We start from the raw sequence: 27,667 nt of genomic DNA, 5'->3' as shown, positions 1-27,667 counted from the left end.
GCCAAAGAGGCATTAGCACCATTCAGTACCACCAATATACAATTTTGTACAACAGCCTGATTTAATAAATCTGTTATTCATCTCCTTTCTGTGATAAGGGAGACAGTGGTTGCAATAGAGAGTCCAGGAAACACCTGGATCCTTATCCAGTTCTGCTCCTAACTAGCTCTATGACCTTAGGCAAGATCATACAGCTTTCCCTTGCTGAACCTCAGTTCCTCCTCTATAAAATGATGGGGTTGGACTAGACCAGGAGTCTTTAACCTTTTTTGTGTCATGGACATCTTTGGCAGTCTGGTGAATAATAATCCACACTTCTCAGCATGTTTTTAAATGCATAACATAAAATATATGGGATTACAAAGGATACCTACTATATTGAAATACAGTTCTCAAAATGATAATTTTTTAAAATAAAACATTCATGTTCACAAAACCCAAGTTAAGGACTCTGGGATCAGTTGATTGCATGAGAAGGGGGATGGAAAGGTCTTAAAAACAAGATGTACTACATTCCAAGTTGAAAGGCATCTTTGTTGTCACTCTATTGATACAGACACATTGTAATGGGAAGTGGGAGAGGTACAGGAAACAGTTTCCTGAAAATAGTTGATTCAGAGAGGAAGGAGAATATGTCTAAATATCCTCTTGTTTAAAACAAAACAAAACAAAACAGAAAGCATCCAGCACATTTATTTCCAATGGGGAGAAAACAAAAACTTTGGCCATTGAACAAACATGGACTGAGTTGATTGCTACATTTTTCTTTTTTTGGGGTCATAAGGCCAGTTAATGATTAGGGTAGCAAAAGCAAATATTCGTGCCTGTCAGGGTTTGGCTTATTTGGCTCTTCCACTAAGCAGGAGTTCACTTCATCTCCATGCCCAAGGAGACCTGCTGCACAATGGCCAGCAGTCTCAAAAGATGCCTCTGTTTCTTGGGGATAATGATCTTACTCTCTTCTAAGGGTTCAGGTAAGGCGTTTTGGTTTGTTGTTGGTTTTTTAAAAATCTTATTATTCTTGATATCTGTTGTTAATACGTCAGATTCATTTCCAAACATATCTTATCCTTCTCCCCACCCCACTGAGCTCTATCCCTTTTAACAAAGATTAAAAAGGAAAGAAGAAACAATAGTTTAACGAAAGCGGCTACATGTGAGGTAATATTCTACGTACATGGCCCCTCATCTTCCCAGAGAAGGAAGGCTGGGTAATATTTTAACAAAAATGAAAAGGATCAGATACCTCTTGGTAAGTTTTGTCAAGCAATGACTTTGGCTCTTAATATTATATTAATGTGGTATTAACTCTGGGATGTCCCTGAAAAGTCTTTTCCCCCTAGTCAGCCTGATTTTTTTTTTAAGTCTGAAAATCACGTGAGTGACAGTAAAGATGGCACTTTCTCATTCTAGAAACACTAACTTCCCCCAGAGGGTCTGACTCATTTTTAAAATATTACTCAGATTCACAGACTAACATTGGAAGGGACTAAGGAGGACATCTGGACTAAACTCTTGGCTTCACACGAAATTTTATTCAATCTGCTTGGGATGACAGGATCCTAGATCTAGAGCTGGAAGGGACTACAGATCCTGTTTAGTCTGATCCCCTTATTTTACAGATGAAGGAACTGAGGCCCAGAGAAGTTAAGTGATTTGTCTTAAGATCACAAATGTAATAAATAGCATGGCCCTAGTTTTAACCCAGTTCCTCCGACTCCAGATCCAGAACTCTTTTCATCGTACCACACTGGCTACCATTGTACCACACTGCTCTCTCTTAGAGTCATCCCTTCCTTTCCATTCATTCTGTCACTCTCCAGATCCCATCCATGATCACCTCTGGTCTCTATATCAGGCTCTGAACACTCTGTCTATATCTGTCTCTCTTTCTCTCTTCTTCCTCTCTCTCTGCCTCTCTTCCCTTTCTCTGTCTCTCTCCCCCATCTCTGTCTTTCTCCTTTGTTTCTGTCTCTTTCTTCTCTCTGACTCCTCTGTTTCTATGTCTCTCCTCACTCTCTTTCTCCCTCCCGATCACACAGAGTTGTTAGAACAATTTCCCACAAACATCGCTTGCATCAATCTTCCACCTTTAAAAAAACTGCCACGTTGCTACCTTCATCTAGTCAACTGAAATTCCTCAGCCTGGTGTTTAAGTTCCTTCCCTGCCCCCAAGTTGCCGGAACACAAACTTCCTGCCCTGTGGAGAAAGTCCATTCAGATCCTCTGCTCTAACTGTGTTAACGTACTCTTTCATTTTTTCCACTTATTTGTTCTCACTTCCATACTTTTGAATGTGCTTCTACTTATTCCTGGAATCTCTGCTTGCCTCTCTTTGCCAGTCTATGTTACCTATGTCTTTTTCTTCCAGGAAGCCTTCCATGATTGACCCCAGCTCATCATTTATTCAGTTATTTAGGATCTTATCAACACTAAAGTATTCATTATGCATTTGAGTATTAATTTGAATTTCATGGCTTGTCACTCTGTAAATGTTTTATTTTGTTCTTGCATGAGAGGTCCTTTGCAGGACCTGGGTTCGGATCTAAGTTCTGCCACATACTACCTGTGGGAACCTCAAGGAGGTCTCCAGCTCTCTGGACCTCAGTTCTTTCATCTATAAAATGAGAGAGTTAGACCAATGAGAGGATAATTATACTGTGTGTCATCATAGAATTAGCCCTGGAGTCAGGCGTCAGGAGGACCTGAGTTCAAATCTGGCCTCAAGCCGTATGACCCTGGACAAGTCACTTAACTCAGATTGTCTCTAAAAAAATCTTCTCTCCGCCCTTTACTGTGTGACTTTGGGCAAGTCATTTATTCTCCCCAGGTCTCAGTTTCCTCATTTGTAAGATGAGGGGTTTGGAAGAGATAACTTTCTCTCCGTACTCATACATATAAAACTTTAACTATAACTGTGTATATAAATGTAACCATATATAGTTACATAGAACTGTATGCAATTATATACACATATATATTCAGTTAGAAAGCAATACATACATACATGTTGTTCTATATTCATTGTCTCATTTGAGTTTCACAACAAACCTGTCAGGAAGGTAGCATAGATATTTCTATTTTCATTTTATAAATAGGCAGACTGACACTCAGAGTTAAGTGACTTACCCAAGGTCACAGAGACTGTAAGCAGCAAAGGGAGGGGAGAGGGTACCAGGACTACGATTTGCAGCTGTTGTAATAGCCTCCTACTTCGTCTCTGTGGATCAAGTCTCTCACCACTCTGCAGCCTCTGCCATAGCTACCAAAGTGATTTTCCTAAAGCCCAGATCTGACCATGTCACTCCTTTACTCAGTAAGTTCAATGGTTCTTCTGTTACCTCTAGGATAAAATATTACCTTCTCTGTTGATATTACAACCTGGTCTCCACGTAACCTTTCCAGTTTTATCATGCCTCAGCCCCCTTTTTGTACCCTCCAGTTCTGCCAATTTGCCCTTCTTCCTGTTTTTCACACAGAGCACGCTATTTCTTTTTTTTTTTAATTTTGCTATTTTTTTTTCTCTCTTTTTTTTAATTTTGTAATGTTTAACAATCACTGACATACAATTGCGATTTTATCCCTCCCCACCTACTCCCCACTACCCCCCTCCCTCCCCACGACTGCATACAATTCTGTATAGATTCTACATATACTTTCCTATTGAGTATATTTTCACTATAGTCATGCTATGTAGTCAGACTAAGATAAATGAAAGAAATCATATAACAAATCAGAACATGATACACAAACACATACACATACACAAACATGATCTGCTACAATATGTGAGTGACTTCCATATTTCTCTCTCTGAGTGTGGCAGGCATTTTGCCTTGAGATCCTCCATTGGGATTTTTTTGGTAAGAAGTTCTTGTGTTATTACAAAAATCTAAGTCTACCAGAAAAAACTCTCACACACTGTGGTTGTTGCTGTGCATAAAGTTCTCCTGGTTCTGCTCCTTTCACTCAGCATCAGGTCATATAAGTCCTTCCAGGCCTCTCTGAAGTCTTCTTGTTCATCATTTCTTATGGCACAATAGTACTCCATTACATTCATATACCATAATTTATTCAGCCATTCCCCAATTGTTGGACATCCCCTTGACTTCCAGTTTTTGGCAACTACATAGAGTGCTGCTATAAATATTTTTGTACATGTGGGACCCTTTCCCATTTTTATGATCTCTTGGGGATATAGTCCTAGTAGTGATATTGCTGGGTCAAAGGGTATGCACATTTTTGTAGCCCTTTGGGCATAGTTCCAAATTGCTCTCCAGAATGGTTGGATGCGCTCGCAGCTCCACCAACAATGAATTAGAGAACATGCTATTTCTTATCTTTATCTTTCCGCTGACTGTAAATTATTCCAAGAATGCTCGCTCTCTCCTCACCCCACTGCTTAAAATTCCTTGTTTCTCTCAAAGCTCATCTCAAGTGCCACCTTCTGTATGAATGAAGCCTTTTTGCATTCCCTCAGATCCATTTAGTACCCTAGACCCCCTTAAATTACCTGGAGTTTATTTTGTAGATACACTTGTATACGTGATTGTTGTGTATCCTCCTAGGGTAAAGACTGTTTGATTTTGGGTTTTGTATGTCCATCAGTAGACACCATAAATGCTTGTCAATCATTAAACCACCTTCTTATTCTTAATAGCAAATAAACAAGCCTTCATTCTTGTGGCTCTCCAACCTTTCTATGCCAGACTCCAAGAAAGTATTGGCTACCCTTGTTACCTCTTCTTTCTCACCACCCACTCACTTCTCATCTCTTCTCAACCCCTAATACTCTACGGAAACCAATTTGTCAAAAGTTACCAGTGATCTTTTCTCTCTGAAAACTGAAGTTCATTTCTCAATTCTCACCCTTGTTGACCCCTGCAGTTTTTGCTTGATGACCATTTTATTCTCCTGGATATCAGGGCTTGATTTATCGTGTGTGCCAGGGGCTATCAGCAATTTTGTCTCTATAAGAATCTATTGGATCCATCAGGGATATGCTGGTAAATGTTTAACAATTGACTCTCCAAAAAAAAGTATGTTCAACATGCTTTAAATATTTAATCTCTCCAATAACAATTTCTTCATTACTTTTTAAGTCTAGAAATCAACAATATTTGTAGCATTTACCAATTTCCAAAGCATAAATGCTCACACTGAAAATTTAACAATCAGCTAAAAAGCTGGTTCAGCTAGCTCCATCACACCTTTGTACTTAATGATTCTTGGTCCTTGTGCCCCTAAACAAACTGCTGTTGGAGATGAGAAGTTAGGAACACTTTCAATGACTTTTTTTTAAAAAAATATGAGTGATTGACGTATTTTGTCTTTATATCGCAGTCATTTCTGGAGAACACAACTCTTTTTCCCACCTCCAACATACAGAGTCCTCCCTTGGGACAAAGAAAAAATCTGAGCACAGACATTAAATACCCTGATATGGGTATGGGTATGGGTATGATATGACAATGTCGATCATATTTTGTCCCAGCAGGAGGGAGGGGCACTTCATTTTCGGTTCTCTGAAAGCTTCACTGGTTTTACTTTCTTTAAAAAAAAGCAGGTGTTAATGATTTATTTAGTATTCGGGTTAGCATGACGACAGAAATTGCTTTGCTGTACGTGTAGAAGTGTTTTCACTGTAGAGAAATACATAACAACTGGTGTGTGTGTGCATGTGTGAGCATGCATGTATGTTCATGCATGTATATGTGAGTGCATGTGTGTGTCTGTGTGTTGTGCAAAATCAGGTCCTATAGGAAGGATATACGTGGAAGTATGCTATAGACTTCTTAAAGAGAGGAGCAGATGTTCTCAGAAAAGAATTACCTCGTGGTGTTTTGCATTAAGAAACTAAGAATTCATGTAATTAAAAAATATTGGACAAAAAGTCTTTGGGACAAAAGAACAATTACAGCCCATACAAGACAGTATGACATATGTGTGTGTTGGGGAGGGGGAGGGAGTCGAATCTACTTTACACCAACTACTTAATGGTTGCACAAAACAAATTATTACGCAGCTTTCAGTATGCAAATAATAAACAGGAGTTAAAAAGCACAAGGAACCACCTAACCATTTTTCATTTCTAACTTTTGAAGTAGACCAAGGTATGTTTCTAGCTTTTACATATCTGATTTATAGTTAGCTCTTTGTCACTAATCAGATGAGGAATTTGGCCTACTTGAAAAGCCTATCATATGTGGCCTCTTATCCATCATCATGCCCTTTAGATAGTTGTTACTGTTCAGTCATTTTCAATCTTATCCAACTCTTCATGACCCTATTTGGGGTTTTCTTGGCAGAGATACTGGAGTGGTTTGCCATTTGCTTCTCCAGTTCATTTTACAGATGAGGAAACTGAGGCAAATAAGAGTGTGTTGCCCTGGGTCACAGAGCTAGTAGATAACTGAGGCTAGATTGAACTCAGGAAGATGAGGTCTAATCAACTCCAGGCCAGGTGCTTTACCCACTATACCACCTAGCTGCCCTTTGTTTAACTGTATATGTTTGTGTAGCAGCAAGCTCCCCGACATATGCAGGATGGCCTGCTAGCACAGGTTCTTAGATCTACTTTTCTAAAAGGAAAGAAATTTTCACGGGGTCAATAATCTTCTTTAATCGTATATTCCAACAGAGAAAATACAAGCAGAAAAATAAAGACCAACAGGCAGGTCTTCTGTCTGACCATAAGCAACACATACATCACAGATCAACAGACAGATCCAACTGTCTGACCATTGCATACATACATAGTTACCAGAGAGAGAAGCACCACATCTGGGTTTGCAAAGACTGGGGGATCCTTAATTGCTACCCAGAGTCTCATCTGGCACATGAACCCTCTTCCAAAGAATAAGCCCCAAAGTAAAACCTCACCTTTCTTAGAGTTGGCGGGCTTCACAACTCATGTGACCCAATGCCTCATTAGAAATTCACAAAAGGTGTGAGCCTTCCTCCAAAACAAGCCTCTCCTAATCAAGTTTCTCTTACTAGGCTCTACCTGAGGCCTATTAATGGGCAGGGGAGATATGTAAATCTCATTAACTTTACAATTTGTAATAAGTTTTGTTCTTGCTTTTTCAATGTGGAGGAAAGAGGAGGTAAGAGGGATAGAATTCAGAACTGAAAATAAAATAAATTTTTAAAAAGACATTCCTCAGCTGATAGGCACCTACTTTGTTTCCAGTTTTTTGTTACTACAAGCTGTGAACATCCTGATGCATGTGAGATTTTTGTTTCTGCATGAAATCTTTCCTGATCCTTGTAGCTAGCTGAGTGCCCTAGATCCCGTAATAATCTTATATTCATTTTGCATATTTTTTTTATCCATATATGTATATGTAGGAATGGGAAGGACATTGGATTTGTATTCAATGCATATGGGTTTGAATCTTGGTTGAATTCCTTACTCTTTATGTGACCATGGTCAAGCTTCTTAACTCTTAACTTCTCTAGGCGTAGGCTTATCATCTATAAAATAAAGGGATTGAACTAGATGTCCCCCCAAATAATCATATGTTGTCCCTTCTATTGAATGTAAGCTCCTCTGGAGCAGGGAGTATTTAACTTGTCCCCTGTATTTATCATGGTGTCTGGCAGATAATTTTGTTGCTGTTCAATCGTGTCATGTACAACTCTTCATGATCCCATTTGGGGTTTTCTTGGCAAAGATACTGGAGTGGTTTGCCATTTCCTTCTCCAGGTCATTTTACAAATGAAGAAACTGAGGAAAACACAGTTAATTGACTTGCCCAGGGTCAAACAACTAGTGTCTGAGGCCTGATTTAATTCAGGAAGCAGATGTGGAACTCTATCTACTTAAGCCAGCTAGCTGGCACGTAATAGGTACTTAGTAAATATTTGTTAATTGGCTTGTGGTTAGCATATATCACATATATTTTAATGAGGCATTGGGGTACAATGAAATAAATGTTGGATTAGGAACAGAGTATGTCAGTTTAAACTCCAGTTCTGTTAAAGAACTGTGTGATCTTGAGGAAATCACTTAATCTCTGGGCCTTAGCTTTTTCATCTGTAAAATAAGAGGTTTGGACTAGCTAACTTTTAAGGTCGCTTCCAGTTCTAAGATCCTGTGGTCTATATTGATGACCCTTCATACTAATAATAGATAATAATAATTATAATACTAGAAATACAAATTAGAACAATTCTAAAGTTCCACCTCATACCCATCAGGTTGCTAAAATGACTTTTAAAAAAGGAAAATGGCAGCTGATAGAAGGGATATGGGAGGAAGAGGACACTGATACACTGATGGTGGAGCCATGAATTAATCCAATCATTCTGAAAAGCAATTTGGAACTATCCTTTACAAATCATTAAATCATGACCTTTGACACAGTAATAAGACAACTAAGCCAATAACCCAAAGAGATGAAAGAAAGAAGTGGACCCATATGTAAAAAAGTGTTCATAGCAGCATTTTTTTTGCAGTAGAAAAGAAGTGGCAACAAAGTGTGCTCTTGTCACCTAAGGAGATGGCTGAATGAATTATATGAATTATAGGAATATATATTATGAATTATATGATATATAATATATAATTGTATTCTATCATATAATATGAATTATATGACATATAATATATATATGAAGTATATGAATTAATGAAATTTTATTGTGCTGTAAGAAATGGCAAAAGGAAAGGATTCAGAGAAACATAAGATAACTTGTATAAACTGATGCAAAGTGAAGCAAGCAGAACCAAAGGAATAATTTATTCAATGACCACATCTTTGTCAAGTAGAATAAGTTTGAAAGACTTAATAACTCTGATCAATGAAATGATTGACTATGATTCCTGTTGATTGATGATGAGACATGCTTCCCAGCAGAGCAGAATGAGATGCACATGGTGGATTATTTTGTTTGACTATACTCCTTTGTTATAAGGGAAGACTTTTTTGAGGGCAGAAGGGAGAAGTGATAGTGATGCCTCCCCCCCCAAAAAAGGAAAAGTTAAGAAAAAAATGGCAAAAAAGTTTTTTAAAAAATAAGGCACAGAGAGAATGGAAGGAAGTTCAGAGGGAGACACAGATACATAGGATACCTTTAGAATTAATATGTTGAATTTATTTTATACTTTTAAAAGACTATACTTCATATGTCTTTTTGCACAGAGAAATGTCAGTTGATACTTGTCAAATTCATTATATTTACAAATTTAAAAAGAGAATATAAATCTCAAACACATAATCCTTTATTCTTTTCTTTGTCTCCTAAAGTGTGAATAAATAGTTTTTAATTTCTTGATTTTCTTCCATAGGTCATGAGCTTCCGCTCGTACACCAGAAATGCTCTGACTTTCAGAATGCCAATTTTCTACGGGGCACCAACCTTAATGTCCAATTCCTTCTTTTCACTCCTTTGCATCCTAACTGTGGGAAGCTGGTAAGAGACAGTAATGACCTTCAGAATTTTGGATTCAACACCTCTCTGGAAACCAAGTTAATTATCCATGGATTCAGGTAAAAACAAAGAGGTCAGTAGGAGCTCCCTGTAGAGCCCACACTTAGACCCACATTGTTACTTGATAATAAGTAGTATTTTGCTCAGTGGTACCTTGAAAGTACGACAGGAGAAGGGTAGAGAGAAGAGGGAATGGATTGGCTGACCACTTGTTCAGAGAGTCAAGATTTTAACAGTGTTTTATATATATACACGCATCCAGATAATATTACCAATTCCTGAAGTTACATATAACACAACCTTTCTGGACCTCAGTTTCCTCACCTATAAAATGGGGGTGATGTATTAGATAATTTCAAAGATCCCTTCTATCCAATCATCTGTCAAAGTAATTTTCCAAAGTAATTTTTCAGATATAACTATGATACCATCATCACCTCCCTCCCGTCCAAACTCAATAAACTTCAGTGGCTCCCTATTAACTCCAGGATCAAATATAAACCCTTTTGTTTGACTTTTAAAGCCCTTCACAATCCAGTCCTTTCCTTCCTCCCAGTCTTCTTATGCTATACTTCCTTTCCCTCCTCATTGTCACCTCTTAGCTTTCTTGACTTACTTCAAGGCTCAGTTAAAAACCTATCTTATGTAGACAGCCTTTCCTGATCCCAGGTTTCGATAGGCTCTCTGATAATTGCTTGTCCTGTGAATCTCTTTCTCATTATAGGATCCCCTTTGATGCTGCTACAGCATAGTGGAAAAAGCACTGGACCAGAAACAGGGGTGTTAAAGATCTATAGAAATGCCAGTTGTAATATTAAAATTATTATTACTATTAGCTCACATCATAATTAATTAACTAATTAACTTTAGCCCCTTTCACTGCATTCTTGCTAAACTCAAGCAGTGTTTATGGACCAATACAGGGATATGTTGGTAAATGTTCTATAACCAGTCTCTCCAAGAGAAAATATATGAACACATACTTTTTAGAATTATTCCTGACGTGTAAATGCTTTCATGGAAAATTTAATAATTACCTCAGTTTGAACTGTCTGCAGCATACCCCTGATTAGAACTTAGATAATCAGCTTAGATAATCCTTGATAACTGGAGTTTGAAGTGACTGGGAAAATCATCTAATCGAATTGCCTCGTTTTACAGATAAAGATGCTAAAGTGACCAACCCTAGTTACATAGCGGTATAATGGCAGAAACAGAACTAGTTCTCCTGGCTCCAAGCTCAGTCGTTCTCCTGAGCTATGCAGAAGGTCTTGAAGTCAGTTCTAGCTCTTTTATTTACTAGCTAGGTCACACTGAGGAAGTCCCTTAACCAGTCTTGGAAATGTCCTGAAGATGATGTGTACGAGCTTCAAGGTGACTGATGGAAGGACCTGGAGCTGCTGAGCCTGGAGAATAAAAGTCTTAGAAGACATGATAGCTATCTTCAAGTATCTGAAGGATTGTCCTGTGAAAGAAGGATTCAAATGGCCCCAGAGGGCAGAACTAAGAACAATGGGTACAATGCCAGAGATGTAGATTTAGGTTCAATATAAGAAGAAACATGCCTCAGGAATCCCAACCAGGTTCTGGCTGGATGAGATGGCTTCTGAGGCAGGGATGTGCTGGTGTTTAACTGCTTCTCCCCCCAAAATCACATGACGCATTTTTAAGTTTAATTTGCATTGTTAACATTTTCTCCATCACTTCCTTAGGTTTAGGCAATCAACAAGACAATAAATCATGCCCTGATTTGTAGCATTTTCCAATTTCCAAAGCTTAATGCTCACAATGAAAAGTTAATAAATTGCTTAAAGCTGGTAAGAGCTGACTCTAGTACAACCTTGCTCTGAGTTTGTATCTCTGGGCCTCATTTTCTCATCTGTAAGATAGGGAATAATAATTTTTGTCCCACCTAATCTATAGAAATATTGTCAGGATTGAGTAATATGATACGTATAAAAATTCTTTTCCAATTGTAATTTGCCATCAGTGTTTTTTCTGTAAAGTTTTTAGATAGTTGATCAACAAAGTAGGTACTTACTAGTACCTAGTATGTGCCAGTCATAGTGCTAGGCATACAAAGACAAAAATGAAACAGTCTCTGCTCTCAAGGAATTTTACATTCTATTCACAAAGTTTACGTGCACAGATAGAGATATATACAAAATATTGGGGGAGGGGAACGGGGAAGGCAAGAAGCATTTATTGTGTGCCTACTATGTGCCAGACACTATGCCATGCATTTTACAAATTTCTCGTTTGATCAAGGCACTAGCAGCTTGGGAGATCAGGGAAGGCTTCATATCAAAGGTAGTTCTTGAGTTGAGTGTGGAAATGAGCTAAAGAACTCTAAGTGGAAGGGAGGAGGGTGTGGGGAACAGTTAGCACAAAGGTTGGAGGGAGTGTACTTTGTGTGAACAGCAAGAAAGCCAGTTGGGCTGGGCAGCAGAGTGTGTGAAGGGGAATAATGTATAAAGGAAAGGGAGACTGGAGACTGAAAAGGACTTCTTTGCTAGATGAGGGATTTTGGCTGTTACTCGTTTCAGTTGTGTCTGACTTCATAACCCAATTTAGGGTTTTCTTAGCAAAGATACTGGTTTGCTATTTCTTTTTCCAGCTCATTTTACAAATGAGAAAACTGAGACAAACAGGGTTAAGTGGCTTGCCTGGGGTCAAACAATTATTAAGTACCTGAGGCTGAATTTGAACTCAGGTCTTCTAGACTCCATGGCCTGTGCTCTATCCACTGCACCACCTAGATAGGGTATGGGGCCTGGACTCAGACGAGGGATGATAAGAGAAATTAGAATATTTCTTAGTAGTAGAATACAAATTCATTGACCTGGCATTCTCACTGAGTGTCACCTGTATGAAGACAGCTAGGTGAAACAGTGGATAGAGTATTGAGTCTGGAGTCCAGAAGATTCATCTTCATGAGTTCAAATCTCATTTAGCATTGCTGTCCTTTATGCTAATCTACCCTTCCTTTATCTGGGTTCTCTTCCTCAGTTTGTAATGGGTCCTAGCTTGGAAGGAAGGTGCTTCTTTTATTTCTTTTTACCACCTCCCATAGGGCATTGGGAACCAAGCCATCATGGATTGATAAATTCATCCACACTTTTCTGCGTGTGGCAGATGTGAATGTGATTGCAGTAGACTGGGTTTATGGATCCACGGGTGTTTATTACTCAGCTGTGGACAATGTGATAAAACTTGGTCTGGAAATCTCCCAATTCATCAGCAATCTACTGGTAAGACACAAACAGGAATGCTTGTGTATAGGGTGAGGTGGTGGTGCATAAGGCAGGGATTGGGGGTGTTAACACTTCAGATGATAAAGCCTTTCTAGTGTTTGACTGAAATGTTTGATCTCCAAGGTATGGACTAGTTGAAGAAGTACTTGCAATCTGTGTTCAGTTGGTGAGGCCCGAACTGACTTGGCCAACTCATTCTAGATATCCCATTTCAGGTGCTTGGTGTATCAGAGTCATCCATCCACATCATTGGGGTCAGCCTTGGAGCACATGTTGGGGGAATGGTAGGATATTTCTTTAAAGGCCAGCTGGGAAGGATAACAGGTAATATTCTATCTTGGTTTCATTCACTTGATGTTTAGGAATAGTCCCATTAAACTGTGAGCCCCTTGCGAACAGGAACTGTCTTTTACCTTTCTTTGTATCTCCAGTGCTTAGCACAGAGCCTGACACATAGTAGGTGTTTAATAAATACTTGTTGCCTGACTGACAGGACATAACAGCCCTGAATATGACTGAGGTAAGGAGAAGAGATTATAATAGCATGTTGCTAATTTTAAACTAATAATTCCTTTTAGAACAATGTATTGTATTATATAACAACATAAACCAATATGGCTTGGTAGATTAGATGGCTGGCACTGGAGGGTGGAAGACCTGGTAACCCTGGGCAAATTATCTGACCCCTTGGTGTCTCAGGCAACTTTGTAAGATTTTGTGTTGCAGAGAAGGTGTTGATCCATATGGGTAGAGGAATTTTTCATTGGGAGGTTCCCCCACTGATAATAGTTCTGGTAGAAAAAAATACACATACAGCATGTATATGTCTACCTATATTTATATTATATACATATAAATATATATATACACACTTATATAGGAGATATATATGATTATTATATGAAAAGCTGCAATTATTGTCAGGATCACCAATCTAGAGCTGGAGGAAACCTCAGAGGCCATCAGTCTAAGATTCATCTTACATCTGAAAAAACTAAGTCCTGGGGATTTTTACTGACCTGCTTAAGACCATACACATAGTAAGTGGTAGAAGTGGGCCTTAAACTCACCAATGTCTTTGATTCCAGAGTCAGTGTCCTTCCCACTATACCAAACATCCTTATTGGTATATTTTCATTAATCTTTATGGTCTGAGCATGTCATAGGAAGAGCTCAGGATCTGGAGTCAGAGAACCTGCATTAGAATCAGGGTTCTGAAATATGTGACCTATGTAAACCTGGGTCATCTAATTGTGCAGATATTTATTAAATGCCTTCTAGGTGCAAGGAAAGGCACCTAGGTGGCCCAGTGATAGAGCACTGGGCTTGAAAGTAGAAAGACTCATCTTCCTGAGTTCAAATCTGGACTCAGACTCTTCCCAGCTGTATGATCCTAGGCAAGTCACTTAACCCTGTTTGCCTCAATTTCCTCATCTATAAACTGAGCTGGAGAAGGAGGTGGCAAATCACTCCAATGTCTTTGTCAAGAGAACTCCAAATGGAATCGGGGAGAGTCAGACATGACTGACCAACAGCTTGACAACAGCAAAATGTGCAAGGCACCACTGGGGATACAAAGCTTAAAAAAAATGACCTAGTTCTTGCCCTCAAAGTTCTTACATTTTATAGTCAAGTTCCTTAACCTCTCTAGGCCTCAGTTTACTTTTTAATAAAATAATGGCGTTAGACTAAGTTATCTCTTTGCCTTTGGCCCTTTTAGCTCTAAATCCTTTAACTCTATTGGAAAGAGAACTGGACTTGTATTCAGAAGATCTGAGGTTGAGTCCTTGGCTCTGGCTCTTACTAGCGAGCTTGGCTACACTCTCTCTGAATTTTAGTTTATCTATAAAATGGAGAGAGTAGTGATTGGCACTCTATATTCCAGGGCTATTGCAAGAAAAATGCTTTGTAAACCTTAAAGGATTACATAAAATGTGGCATTATTCTTATTCAGTGGTAGGTTAAGTCATTCTAATTTTATAGATCCAGAAAAAGAGGAAGCAACAAGAGCCCCAAATTAATTTTAATAAGGGAAGTATCTGAAATAAGTTTAATTCTAAACCTGTTCTCTCCCAAACAATAATTAATTCTTTTTCAATGAGCTTTCTTGGGGTGTGATCTAATAGGACATTTCTGAAGGGTGGGATGAAAAGGGAAGGAAGCATCTCTAAGACAGTACTATTTGTCCCCTTTAAATCTTCTCAATTTTCCCAGCCTAGTTCCAGTTATCCTCTCAGCTATTATCACTGAGTCTTCATCAGAAGACTCTACATTCCTCAAGAAAGTAAAATTCAATTTCTTAGACTCAACATGCATAGCTCTAGAGGCTACAACAATCAGTTTCCAGATAGCCTTCCACTTGTGGCAGGGAAAGGTGTTTCTGAAATCAGTGCTTGCATTTGTAGGCCTGGATCCTGCAGGTCCAGAATATACCAAGGCCAGCCTTGAAGAACGACTGGATCCTGGGGATGCTTTATTTGTGGAAGCCATTCACACAGATACAGACAGTAAGTCGTGGACCCTTTCCTTCTTCTGGTCTCAGGTATGGTGGGGGGAAAACCCAAAAGAACTGAGCACTGGCTGTGACTTTGCTACTAAGTAGATCTGTGACCTAGCACAAGTCATTTGACCTCCATGAATCTCAGTTTCCTCATCTGGTAAATGGAAGGGAGGGACAGGGTTGGACTTAGATCAGGGATCAGGAACCTGTACCTTGAGGTCATATGTGGCCCTCTGGATCCTCATATGTGACCCTTTGTCTGGGTCCAAGTTTTGAAGAACATTTTGGACTTCGTCAAAGGGCCACACTTAAGGATCTAGAGGGTCACATATGGCTTTGAGGCCGCAGGTTCCCCACTCCTGGACTAGCTGATCTCTAAGGGGCCTTCCAGCTTTATTCTCTAATCACTGAAGCAAGGGCTGTTCTTTTTAGCTCTCAGTGGGTAGGAATATTCTCATTTGTAGACTAGAAATGTTTCCTTGGAATTCTTGCTTTCTGACTCAGGCATAAACCCTGTGCTGATATTTGCAAGTGGGAGGGAAAAGGAGAGAAAGCAGGCATAACATATTTAGAAAGTCATTCCGTTTTCTCTCTTCATGGATTCTGTGGTTTGGGGAATTCCATCAAGACAACAGCCTCCTATGTCACTGAGAAACTCACTGAAAAAATGAGCTCAGGCCTTGATTCCAGTGAAGAGAGCGGTGATTTGTATCCTCCACAGTGACTTGCTAAGAGGCAGCTTGCTACAGTGAAGGCTGGCCTTGGAATCCTGGATAGATGACCCTGAGAAAGTCACTTAACCTCTGAGTACCCCGGACAACTCTCTAAGATGTACATGAGTGCATGTGCTACCCATCTGGATCGCTGGAATTTGTTTCCAAGCTGAAGTCAGAGGTTTGGGGTTGGGAAAAAATGATTGGCTGCCCTAGTAGTGCTATGGTAGCCACGATTGCCTACCTAAGCATTAAATAAATAGAACTGTACTGGAAGGAAACAAAATATGGGAGCATTATTCATTATTTCCATTCCCATCCCTGATCCCAAAAGATGGGAGCTTGAGTTTCTTTCTCTTCTGGCCAAAAAATCACTCAATACCAGAGAATATTAGAACTGGGAAGGTCCTTAGAGATAAACTGCTCCCATGCCATCATTCTACAGATAAAGGCATTGATCCAGGCCTCTGCCCCTCTAGTTTGCCAAGTGGACAAACCCATCTTTCCCTAAATTTAGTAAGCAGGTGACTTATCAACTACTCATTTTTTTTTCATCAAGGGCTCTCACCTTTCAGACCCATATTTAAAAAACTCAACTCAATTCAAGAAGCATTTATTAAATGTTACTATGTACAAGGTATTGGAGAATACAAAGACACAAATAATGGTTTTTATCCTCAAGGATTTAATATTCTATTGGATATTAGCTGATATCTCTTCCTGGGGTGTCTGAAAGAAGTCACTGCCAGGATATCACACCAAAGAGCAAAGGATGCAAAGTTCTGGGCAGCAAAGATGATGATTACCCTGAAGATGAAGGCTCTCACTATTCTGGGCCCTTTATATCCTCTTCTTTCAACTGCTCTGAATACAGACAGAAGAGCATTGGAGAAGAATCTCTGCTCTGCTGTTTACAGTTTTTTTTTAAAGAATTTTATTTTTGGAATTTTATTCCAAAGTTCCCCTTGCCCTTCCTTTCCGGGAGGATGAATAAGGGAGTGAAGAGAAAAATAATTTCCAGTTTCATACATCAACATACAAGGAGCTAGGGTTACCCCAACTCTTACCTGGGTAGTAGGCACTAAATGCATGTTTGGTGAAAGTGAATCTCTTGATAGCACCTGAACCTCCAGTCCCTAACTAGGTGAGCAGTAAACAATAGGATTCTCTAGACAAAGGGTTAGGACAGCTGTCTGGGCAAAAGTAGAGAAGGCATCCATGGAGCACATCAAGGCTAGCCTCCAGGGAAACCATCCTCTTGACTCTGATCCCCACCCTCCTTGGTAATGGAGAATTATTGAATTTCAAGGTAAATTGGACTAACTTTGGGCAAAACATTTCTCCTCTTTAATCTCAAATTTCCTTAGCTATACAATGAGGAGATTGGACTGGATGATCTCTGAGATCTCTCCTAGCTCTAAATGAAGTTCTTTCCAGTGCCAAATCATGTCCTACTGTCAATGTGAATGTTGAAATGTGGACTGTTGATGATAATTATACTACAGAGGAAAAAATGCTGTATTTGGAGTCAGGAGACATGACTTCAAGTGTTAGCTCTACCTTTGTGACTTTGGGTGGGTCATTTCACTTCTGGGAACCTCAGTTTCCTCATCTGTCATTTTGGGAGTGAGAGATAAGTTGGTCCCTTCTACCTGTAAATGATTCAATGAGACAGTGTGGAAATATACTCTAGTTGTCCCTCAGAGTGGGAATCACTAGAAAGCATGCAACTGATTCATAAACATTTCATTGAAATTCAGAAAAGGAATAGGAAATAATAGTCAAGGGAAGTAGATTTTTAACAGCAAGCTCTTTGCTTCCCCTATGCATGGAAATACTTGCCAGGGTTTAATAACTGGCTCTCCAGTAAAAAAAAAAAAGTATGGTCAATATATTTTAAAATTTAATCTTCATTGTTAACATTTTCTCCAACACTTAAAAATTTTTTTTATTCATATCTTCTGTTTCTTATCATTATAATTATCCCAAATATCCCTCCCAGAGAATCATTCCATGTGACAAATAGCATTTTTTTAAGAGAAGGGAAAAAATTAGCACAACTAATTGTTATACGGAAAAAGTCTGAAAACATGCAATATGTAACATCTGTGTACCTTGAACTTCCATGAAGAGGTGAGTTGGAGGTGTGTCTTCTCATATTTCTTCAACTGAGTCCTACTTGATTTTTATAATTTTAGTACATTTACTTTTGAGTTTTTGGCATCTGTTTTTAAATTTACATTGTGGTAGTCAATTGTGTATGTTGTTTTCTTGACTGCTTAATTCATTATGCAACAGTTCATGTAGCTCTCTCCATGCTTCTCTGTATTTAACATATGCATCAATGCTTACAACACAGTAACATTCCATTATGCTCATGTACCACAATTTGTTCAGCCATTCCCCAGTCAACAGGCATCTACTTCCTTTCCAATTCTTTGGTTGTTGTTATTTAGTTGTTTCCAACTCTCATGACCACTGTTGGAGGTTTTCTTGGTAAAGATAATATAGTGATTTTGCCATTTCCTTCTTCAGTTCATTTTATAGATAAGGAAACTTAGGCCAACAGGGTTAAGTGACTTGCTTATAGTCCCACAGCTAGTGTCTGAGGCCAGATTTGAACTCAGGAAGAAGAGTCTTTTTGACTGGTGCTCTCTGCACTGTGCCACCTAGCTGCCCCTTCTAATTCTTAACTATCTCGAAAAGTGCTGCTAAAAATATTTTGGTGTGTATAAGAACTTTCTTCTTATCAATGTGTAATAGAGTCTCTGGTTCAAAGGGTATGGACTTTGAAAATAATTTTATTTGAATAATTTCCAATTGTTTTCCCAAATGGTCACACCATTTCACAGCTCCACCAAAAAAGAAGTTGCAGTGATTATTTGCCAACCCTTCTCACATTGACTATTGTCATTTTGGGGATCATTTTTGCCAGTTTTCATATATGAGATGAAAACTTCAGATTATTTTGATTCGCATTCCTCTTACTATTAGTGATTTAGAGTATTCTTTCATGTGATTGGGAATATTTTGAAATTTTTCTTTGAAGAACTCTTTGTTCACATCCTTTGGCCACTTATCTATTGGGGAATAACTATTAGTCTCCTGTATATTTATTAATTGTTTATGTCATAGACACCAAACCTTTATCAGAGAAATTTAATCCAAGATTTTTTTCCTTCTCAACAACTTCCCTTCTTACCCTAGATGCATTAAGGTTGTCTGTGCAGAAGCTTTTCAGTGTTAAGTAATTAGTTATCTCTTTTATTTTTTTAATTGCCTCTGTCTCTTGTTTGGCTAAGTATCTCCTACTCACAACTGTGAGGAAGTACTTGATCTGTTTCTCTTCTAGCTTTTAAAATAGTCTGATCTTTAATATCAAGGTTGTGTATCCATTTAGGATGTATTGTGGAATATGGTGTAAGGTGTTGAGCTAAGCCTTATTTCTGACCAACTGATTTCCAATATTCCTAGAAGTGTTTATGTGATAAGGAGTTTTTCCTGAAGTATTTTATGCTTTACATTTTGCCAATCACTAGGTTACTGAGATCTTTTCTCCCTTGTCTAATCAGTTCAATTGACCTGTCTCTTTATTCTTTAATTAATACCAGATGGTTTTTAGGATTGCTGTTTTATAAAATGGAAAGTTAGCTGGTATAGTGGATAGTGCACTGTTCCTGGAATCAGGAAAATCTCAATTCAAATCTGGCCTCAGACACTTATTAACTGTGTCACCCTGGGCAAGTCATTTAACCCTTATTTGCCTCAGTTTTTTCATCTGTAAAATAAGGATACCCTGGAGAAAGAAATGGCAAACTACTCCAGTATCTTCTCATAGAGTGGGACACAACTGAACAACAAGAAATTTTATAAAAATTGTTTGAGGCCTGAAAGTGCTAGTCTCCTTCATCTCTACTTTTCCCCCATCATTTCCCTTGATCATCTAGATCTTTTGTTTTTCTAAATGAATTTTGTTATTATTTAATAAAATTCTATAAAATATGACCTTGGCATTTTGATTGGTGTAGCATCAAAAAGGTAAATTAACTGTGGTAGCGCTGTCATTTTTATTATATTGCATAGCCTAGCCATAAGCGCTGAATATTCTTCCAGCTATTTAAGTTTTTCTTTTTGTCTTTATTGAGCACTTTGCAATTGAATTTATACAAGTCTTTTATGTGCTTTGGTAAATTGATGCCCAGATATTTTATGCATTATATTGCTATTTGGAATGGGATTTTCCTTTCTATTATTTATTCTTTGGTTTTGTTATTATTATATAGAAATGATATTGATTTTTGAGGGTTTATTTTGTTGCCTAAAATTTTACTGAAGCTATTAATTGTCTCAATTAGTATCTTTGCTGATTTCCTAGGATTTTCCAAGAAAACCATGATATCCTCAGCAAATGGAGATAGTTTTGTTTCTTCTTTTCCTATTTTTATGCTTTAATTTCTTTCTTGTTTTATTGCTGTTGCTAGCATTTCTAGAACTGTATCAAACAATAATGGGGAAAACGGACATGCTTGCTTCACTTCCATATTTATTGGAAAAGGTCCTAGTATATCCTCATTGAATATGATGCTTACTTTTAGTTTTAGATACATGCTTTTTGTACTATTAAAAAAAATGTTCCTATATGCCTATACTTTGTAGGGTTTGGGGAATAAAAGAACCAATTAAAAAAACTATTCATTTCTAAAATATATATATATATTCTTTTATTGTCTCATCTAGAAGATGTTAGATGTCTTTTAATTCTAGTTTCTCCAGGAATTTTTTCAGTTCCATATTTTCCATTTTATTTATCTTTTTTTAGACTTATCTAAAACAGAGAGAGGAATATTAAAGTCACCTGTCATTGTTGTGTTATTATCTATGTCTTCTTGTAACTCAGATAATGTTTTCTTTATAAATTTGTATGCTAAGGCATTTGAAACATATTAAGTTTATTACTGTTATTGGTTTGTTGTCTATGGTTTCATTCAGCAAAATGTCATTTAATCTCTTTCTGTTTTTTGAATGTTTGTTTTTGCTTTGTCAAAGAGCATGATGGTAAAACATGCTTTTTTGAATTCGCTTGAGGCATAGTAAATTTTTTCCCATTCCCTCAGTTTTATTTTGTGTATGTCTTTGTTTTTAAAATGTATGTTTTGTAAGCAAGATTCCATTCACATGTAAAGTTATGAGGCATTTATATTTTCCTCCATCTGTCTCTAATATTGGAGTTTTTTTAGGTTATCGTTATTGTCTTTTCTGCTGCAAACACTGTATTATGTTCCTTTCATTATTTTGCCTTAATCTTTTTTGAGGTGACTCTGTTTCCACTGGCTCTCTTTCTCTCACCTCTGATCACCTCTTCTCATTCATTTCCACTTTCCCTTTGGAATTTTGCTTGTTATTTTTATCATTTAATTATTTAATTAAATTATTTAATATATATTATATATTTTTTATTATTCCTATTATTGTTTTCTCTCCTGATTTTATCTGATTATATTAGTTCTTTCCTCTCTCTCTCAACTCTCTCAGTCTTCTTTTTTCTATCCCATTCCAAAAGGCTTTTTTTCACTCTCTTCATTGTCTATCCTCTCCTGTCTGCTCTAACCCTCATTCTCTGATTCATGACCCCTATAATTATCTGGTCTCTCTTTTCTCTTTATTCTGCCTGCAGTCAAAATTTCCAAGGTAACCATTTTGGATTCTCCCTTTTAGGCAGTGTCTGCTGCTGCCTTGTAGAGTTTGTCTTGTATATCATCCTTTTCTGTTGGACATCACTCCCAGAATAATGCCAGCTATTTTAGGTGTCAAGGAGGACATTTTCCTATAGTAGGGCCCTTCCCGAACCATGTCCCTGATTATGCAGCCCACCTTTATCTATACCCTTTTCTTGTTTCCTTTCTCCCCCTATTTTCTTTAGGTCTTCTCTCTGGGTCCATACTCTCCCACTCTGGGGCTAGTTGCCCCTAGGAATTCCACCTTCCCTCTTCCTGAGGTAGGACAAGTAGATTTTTCAAGTACATATTCCAGAGGCCACATCCAGTGTAAGGTCCCCATCTCCCTTCACAGATCATCTCTCTTCACCTATAGGAGCACTGATCAGTGGCCACCACTGCCAAACCTTCCTTTTCAATCCTTCCCTCTTCCTCCTCCCACTACCCTGTAATGTCTCTTTCTGAGACATCAAATGTCACCTTCCTAGCCCTAGACTCGAAGGAGGAATATCACATATTCCTCTCTGTTCCTCTGCTCACTTCTCCCCATTTCATGTACCCTCCCATGTATTCCCACCAACCCCACCCCCCCCCAAAACATTGCTTCACCAATAGATAGGAAATTGTAGGTTATGTTCATGAAGCCTTAGGTTGATGTCTTCACTACTACCTCCATAGGACTTAGGCTTTCATCTTGGTCTCTGTGGACATTGAAGAAGAACTTCTTACTGGTCTCTCTGAAGTTACCTTGTTGTTGCCGCTGTCCTTGGCTGCAATATTGATTCATTCCTCTTGCCTTTTGTTTGGGGTGTTTCCGAAACCAATAATCTCTTCAGTTCCAGTGTTCTTTTGAAATATGTTTCAAAACATCTTTATTATTGAACATCCATCTTTTTTTCATTTATGGTTATGCTTAGATTTTCAGGATAGGTCACTGAGCTGAATCCTGAGTTCCATTGCTCTGCACAAGGCATTATTCTATTCCCTCCTATATTTTATGGAGAGTACAAAATAGTCTTGCATAATTCACATCTCTTTTCCTTTATATTTGAAGGTCTTTCACTTTTCTTCCTTTGTATTTGAAGGTCTTTTTTCCTTATGGCTTGCAGAACTTGTGGTTTCTGAATTGAATTGTTAAATTTAACCACTATGGAGTTTACAACCTTGGTGTTTTTTTTTTCCTGGAAATATTCTGTGGATTCTTTCAATTGATATTTCATTTTCTATGATTGGAAGTTCTAGGTAACTCTCCTCTATTATTTCCTATATTATGGTGTTAAGGTTTTTGTTGTGGTGGTTGTGGTGGTTCTGTCATATTCTTTTGAGAGACTTACATTCCTCAGGTTGTATCTTTATACCCATCTTTGATATCATTATGTTTTGCTTTCATGGTGAGCATATTTTCTTTTAATGCTACTGTTTTTTGTTTCTCTTTTTCTAGATTGTCCTTCACTTCTGTTTATTTTCATTCCCAATCTACTATTCTCTCTGTTTCTCTGGTGAGATTTTCCATTGTAGATTCTAGTTTTTCTATTTTGTTCATTATTTTTGATGTATAGGACATAATTGTTGCTCTTGTAATTCTCATTTTGCTCTTGAAATGCTCAGAAACAGTATGTTGTGACTTCATAGGGTCCTCTCTCTCTTCAAGTGTTGGATCATTTTCCTTTGTTTTGCAATATTTATTTATAGACGCCTAAAACATATTTACTAGATCTGAAGGACGTATTTCCTTTTGTTATGTTTTCCCTGTTGATTTTTCTGTTTATGTTCAAAGTCTTTGAGTTTTCTTCTTCCTGAAATCCTTGGTCATTTCCCCTTTATTTTTCCCTATCACTCATTTTCTGACTCCCTCTCCTTTGAGGGTGATTTCCTAGGTGGCTGGATGTCAAAACACCTCAGATTCTTTTCATACCGAACAATTCACAGTTCACCAATCTCTTCTCCAAATGACTTTTGAGTGTCAGAAACATCTCCAGCTAGATGTTGTGCTTTTTCCCTCAGTTTTACTGGAAGGCTACATATCACCATCTTACACAGAGTGCCTAATCCTCATATTCCCTCTTGCTTCCTCCTGGAAGTTCAGAAAGATGTTACATAGGTGGTTCTAAGGAATTGCATACTTACACAGTGGCAATTCACAGCTTTGCAGTGCAGGAGTTATGGGGTTTAATCTAGCATGATTTTTACTCCTCAAGGGCTGCTATCTGTGACACTGGCCTTCTGTCATTGCCCAAGTAAACTTCTGTAGCCTGGATCAAGGGTCTCAATAACATTGGAAAGAGGGAGGAGGGAATGGAGCGTAGGATTCAGTTTTGCTACAAGCCCAGACTTGTGTGTCAGGTCTTGCAGCCCTGGTGCCCATCACCATAACATGGGAGGAAGAAGAGGTGTGCTGAGTGAGCTCAGGATCACTAAGTTTCTCTTCATGTTTTTCTTTACCTTTTTTTGAATTTTAGGTGTCCTAGGCCATGGAGACAGCTGAAGCTACTTTATTTTTGGTGCATAATTTCTGTTTTGGAAACGTTTGAGAGAACATGGGGAATAAGGAAAAATACCGTCTTCCATTCTTCCTCATATGACTTCTCTATCACTTCCTTAAGTCTAGATAATTAGCAAAATGAAACAGCAAGCTCTGGTTTGTAGCATTTGCCCATTTTGGAAGTATAAACACTCACACTGAACATTTAGCAACCTGCTCTCATGAGCTAGTTCTAGCACACGTCGGGGAATATACATTTTTTTTAAATTACAAAAAGTTAAAGTTCTTCCAAGGATGGAGCTCTGTTATATGTTCATAGATCTAGAGTTAGAAGGGATCTCAAAGACCATCTTATATAGACTGCTCATTTTAAGGATAAGGAAATAAAGGGTGACTTGTCTAAGTTCACACTGGTCAGAGGCAGTTTTGGGACCCAAGTCTTCTGTCTCTAGAGTCAATGTCTTATATAACCTGCCCTATATACTTCAAAGTCTGGCAATAACCTCAGTTAAAGTTTGTTTTCCACAACTCTCGGGGGAAATGAAAGTTCCTTTGGGCCCCAGAGAAGGAGGCTAATAGATTTTTTACTTCTTTCAGATTTGGGTATCCGGATTCCAGTAGGACATGTGGATTACTTTGTCAATGGAGGCCAAGACCAGCCAGGATGTCCCTCATTTATTCATGCAGGTATCTAACATTAGAGATTAAGAACTAGAAGGAATGACAGGAGCTATCAAGTCCAGCTCTCTCATTTTACAGATGAGGAAACTGAGATCCGGGGAGATCCAGGGAGACTAAACAATTTGCCCAAAGTCACACAAGTGGTGAGAATCAGACCTGGGATTTATGGCGGATCTTCTGATTCCAAAGCTAGTGTTCTTTCAACTGCAGACAACTACAGAAAGGGAGGTTCTTATACTTTCTCTTAACTCAGAAAATAACTGACAAGAAGTGCTGACCTCTGGAATAAGCTCCTGTGGATAACAAGGGCAGATGACTACAGTTTCCTTTGAAATGGTCTAATATATTTAGGATGATATCTTTTAAAATTTTATAATGAATTAATTAAATTTTAGTTTTCCCCATAAGATTTTGAGTTTTAAATTTTTTCCTTCTCTCTTTCCTCCCCTTCCACAAGACAGCATGCAATCTGACATAGACTCTATTTATACATTCATATTAAACATATTTCACATTGATCGTGATATAAAGAAGAATTAGAACCAACAGGAGGAACCACTTAAAAGAAGAAACAAAACAAAACAATAAAGGAAAAAAAGAGCAAATAGTATACTTCCATCTATTTTCAGACTCCAAAGTTCTTTCTCTGGATGTGGATAGCATTTTTAGGAGGGTACTCTTTAAAGAATGTTTTTAATTTCATTTTTCTCAATTACACATAAAACAATTTTTAACATGTGTTGTTTTATAATTTTTGAGTTTTAAATTCTTTCCCTCTCTACCCTCCCTCCTCCTTGAGAAGGCAAGCATTTTCATATAGATTATATATTTCCATATTAGCATTGTTGCAAAAGAGGACACAGACCAAAAAAAAAAATAAAGGAAAAAATGCTTCAATCTGCATTTAGACTCCATCAGTTCTTTCTCTCAAGGTGGATAGTATTTTCATGATAAATCCTTTGGAATTGTCTTGTGTCATTGTTGAGCCGAGAACAGGTTAAGTCATTCATAATTAATAATCATGTAATACTGCTGTTAATATGTACAATGATCTCCTGGTTCTCCTCATTTCACCCTGAATCAGTTCATGTAAGTCTTCCAGGTTTTTCTGAAATCATCCTGCTCATCATTTCTTATAGTGCAATAGTATTATATCACAATCATATAACACAACTTGTTCAGCCATTCCCCAACTGAGGGGCATCCTTTTAACTTCCAATTCTTTGCCACCACAAAAAAAGGTGCTATAAATATTTTTGTACATATAGGGCCTTTTCCTTTTCCTTTGATCTCTTTGGGATACAGATCTAGTAGTGGTATTGCCAGATCAAAGGGGATGCACAGTTTTATAGTCCTTTGGACATAGTATAGAATGGCATTTTGAACAAGGACAAGCATAGGGGATGTTAAACAGGTGCCTGGTCCTGGGGGTAGGACTAAACCTAGGTGTTTTTGAGACTAGGTTACAATCCAGAGCGCCCAGTCCAGTTTTTAAGAACCCCAGCCACTCTTTAACTAATCACCTAAGCCAGCAACACCTCTCTCCGTAGGGCACTGACTTTTGGCTAAACACACTTGCAATACTCTCTACAAAGCCCAGTAGGATGGCTTCTCAGTTGCCTGACAGCTGGGTTGTGGGGTGGGGAAGTGAGAAATATTTATGTGGATGACTAAGGTGAACATAAAAATGTACTCTGTGGGAGACTTGAGGACATTTTTGCGGGGTGACAAACAGAGTCATTTTAAGAAAGTGGCATAGAATTTCCAGAGAGATGGGCAGACAGCTGCTCTCTCCTTAGTGCTTTCTCCAAGAAGTGGAAAAGTCCAGAAGGCACAGTTTGAGATTGTTTTATCTGCCATCTTGCATTTTAGGGGCACAAATACTGAAAAGAACCAAAATAGGCACTTTGGTGCCCTATTCTAAAGGCTCTATAGGGCAGTAATAGGGCAATAACTGTCTATGGGGACAGTTATTAAGAACCCTTAGCCATGAGCATAACACAACTATTTTTTCAGGGGGTCAGTGTAGACCTCTGATTTCTACCCCCATGGAGAAATTCCTTTTACTGACACAAATCAGCAAATCATTTGTAAGCAACAGTGTTAGAAAGTTGCCTGAGGCAAAGAGGTCAAGCACCCATGTTTACCTATGTTTGCTTAACTAGCATATATCAGGTAAAGGAAGCAGCTAGTTGACTCAGTGGATAGAGTGCTGGGCCTGGAATCAGGAAGATTCATCCTCCTGAGTTTAAATCTGGCTTCAAACACTTACTAGCTGTGGGACTCTGGTCAAGTCATTTAACCCTGTTTGCCTCATTTCCTCATTGTAAAAATGAACTGGAGAAGGAAATGGCAAATCATTCTAGTATTTCTGCCAAGAAAACCCCAAATGGGATCATGGAAAACTGGACACAACTAAACAACAAATTCACCTCTTCACCCATCTTTTAACCCCCTTGGCTACTAGGGTCTCACTTCTCCCTCTGTAGAATAGAAAAGAGGAATGTTATATAGGTCATTTGCACAGTGTAATGAAAAAAACTGTTGGATTTGGAGTCATAAAACCAGGGTTTCTTTTTGGGCAAATCTCCCAGCCTCATCAGGCCCGAGTATCTGTAAAGTGAGAGTAACGGGAGGAGATAATCCCCAAACACTATTCCTGCTCTAGCATCCTACTGGCATCTGAGGTTATACAAGTCAGGAGTTGAGAATGAATGTCTCATTTTCACTCTCCATGACAGGTTCTCCCAGGGTTTACCACATTTGCTCTTTCTGCAAAATGAGAGGCAGCTAGACCTAGGGGATAAGAACTTGACCTCCAAATGGTTGTGACCTGGGTTCACTTCCCACTCTCAAAAGAACACTTAACCTCTCAGTGTCCCAGGCAC

The 27,667-nt window shown here is 38.3% G+C and overlaps 1 protein-coding gene across 1 annotated transcript in view; it reads left to right on the top strand.

Moving 5' to 3' along the window:
• Window positions 1–595: 595 nt before the first annotated feature.
• PLA1A (phospholipase A1 member A) overlaps window positions 596–27,667 on the top strand; it is a 49,113-nt gene continuing 22,041 nt past the window's right edge. Inside the window, exons 1-6 of the mRNA XM_072613918.1 lie at window positions 596–974; window positions 9,293–9,494; window positions 12,509–12,686; window positions 12,905–13,013; window positions 15,095–15,196; window positions 24,696–24,785. Of these exons, the coding sequence (XP_072470019.1) occupies window positions 881–974; window positions 9,293–9,494; window positions 12,509–12,686; window positions 12,905–13,013; window positions 15,095–15,196; window positions 24,696–24,785 (775 nt within the window). The 5' untranslated portion in view covers window positions 596–880. The remainder of the gene's footprint in view (window positions 975–9,292; window positions 9,495–12,508; window positions 12,687–12,904; window positions 13,014–15,094; window positions 15,197–24,695; window positions 24,786–27,667) is intronic.

The sequence above is a fragment of the Notamacropus eugenii genome, chromosome 5 (genome assembly GCF_028372415.1).
Source record: "Notamacropus eugenii isolate mMacEug1 chromosome 5, mMacEug1.pri_v2, whole genome shotgun sequence".
Lineage (NCBI taxonomy): Eukaryota > Metazoa > Chordata > Mammalia > Diprotodontia > Macropodidae > Notamacropus > Notamacropus eugenii.
This window is presented reverse-complemented; position numbering and strand designations above follow the sequence as displayed.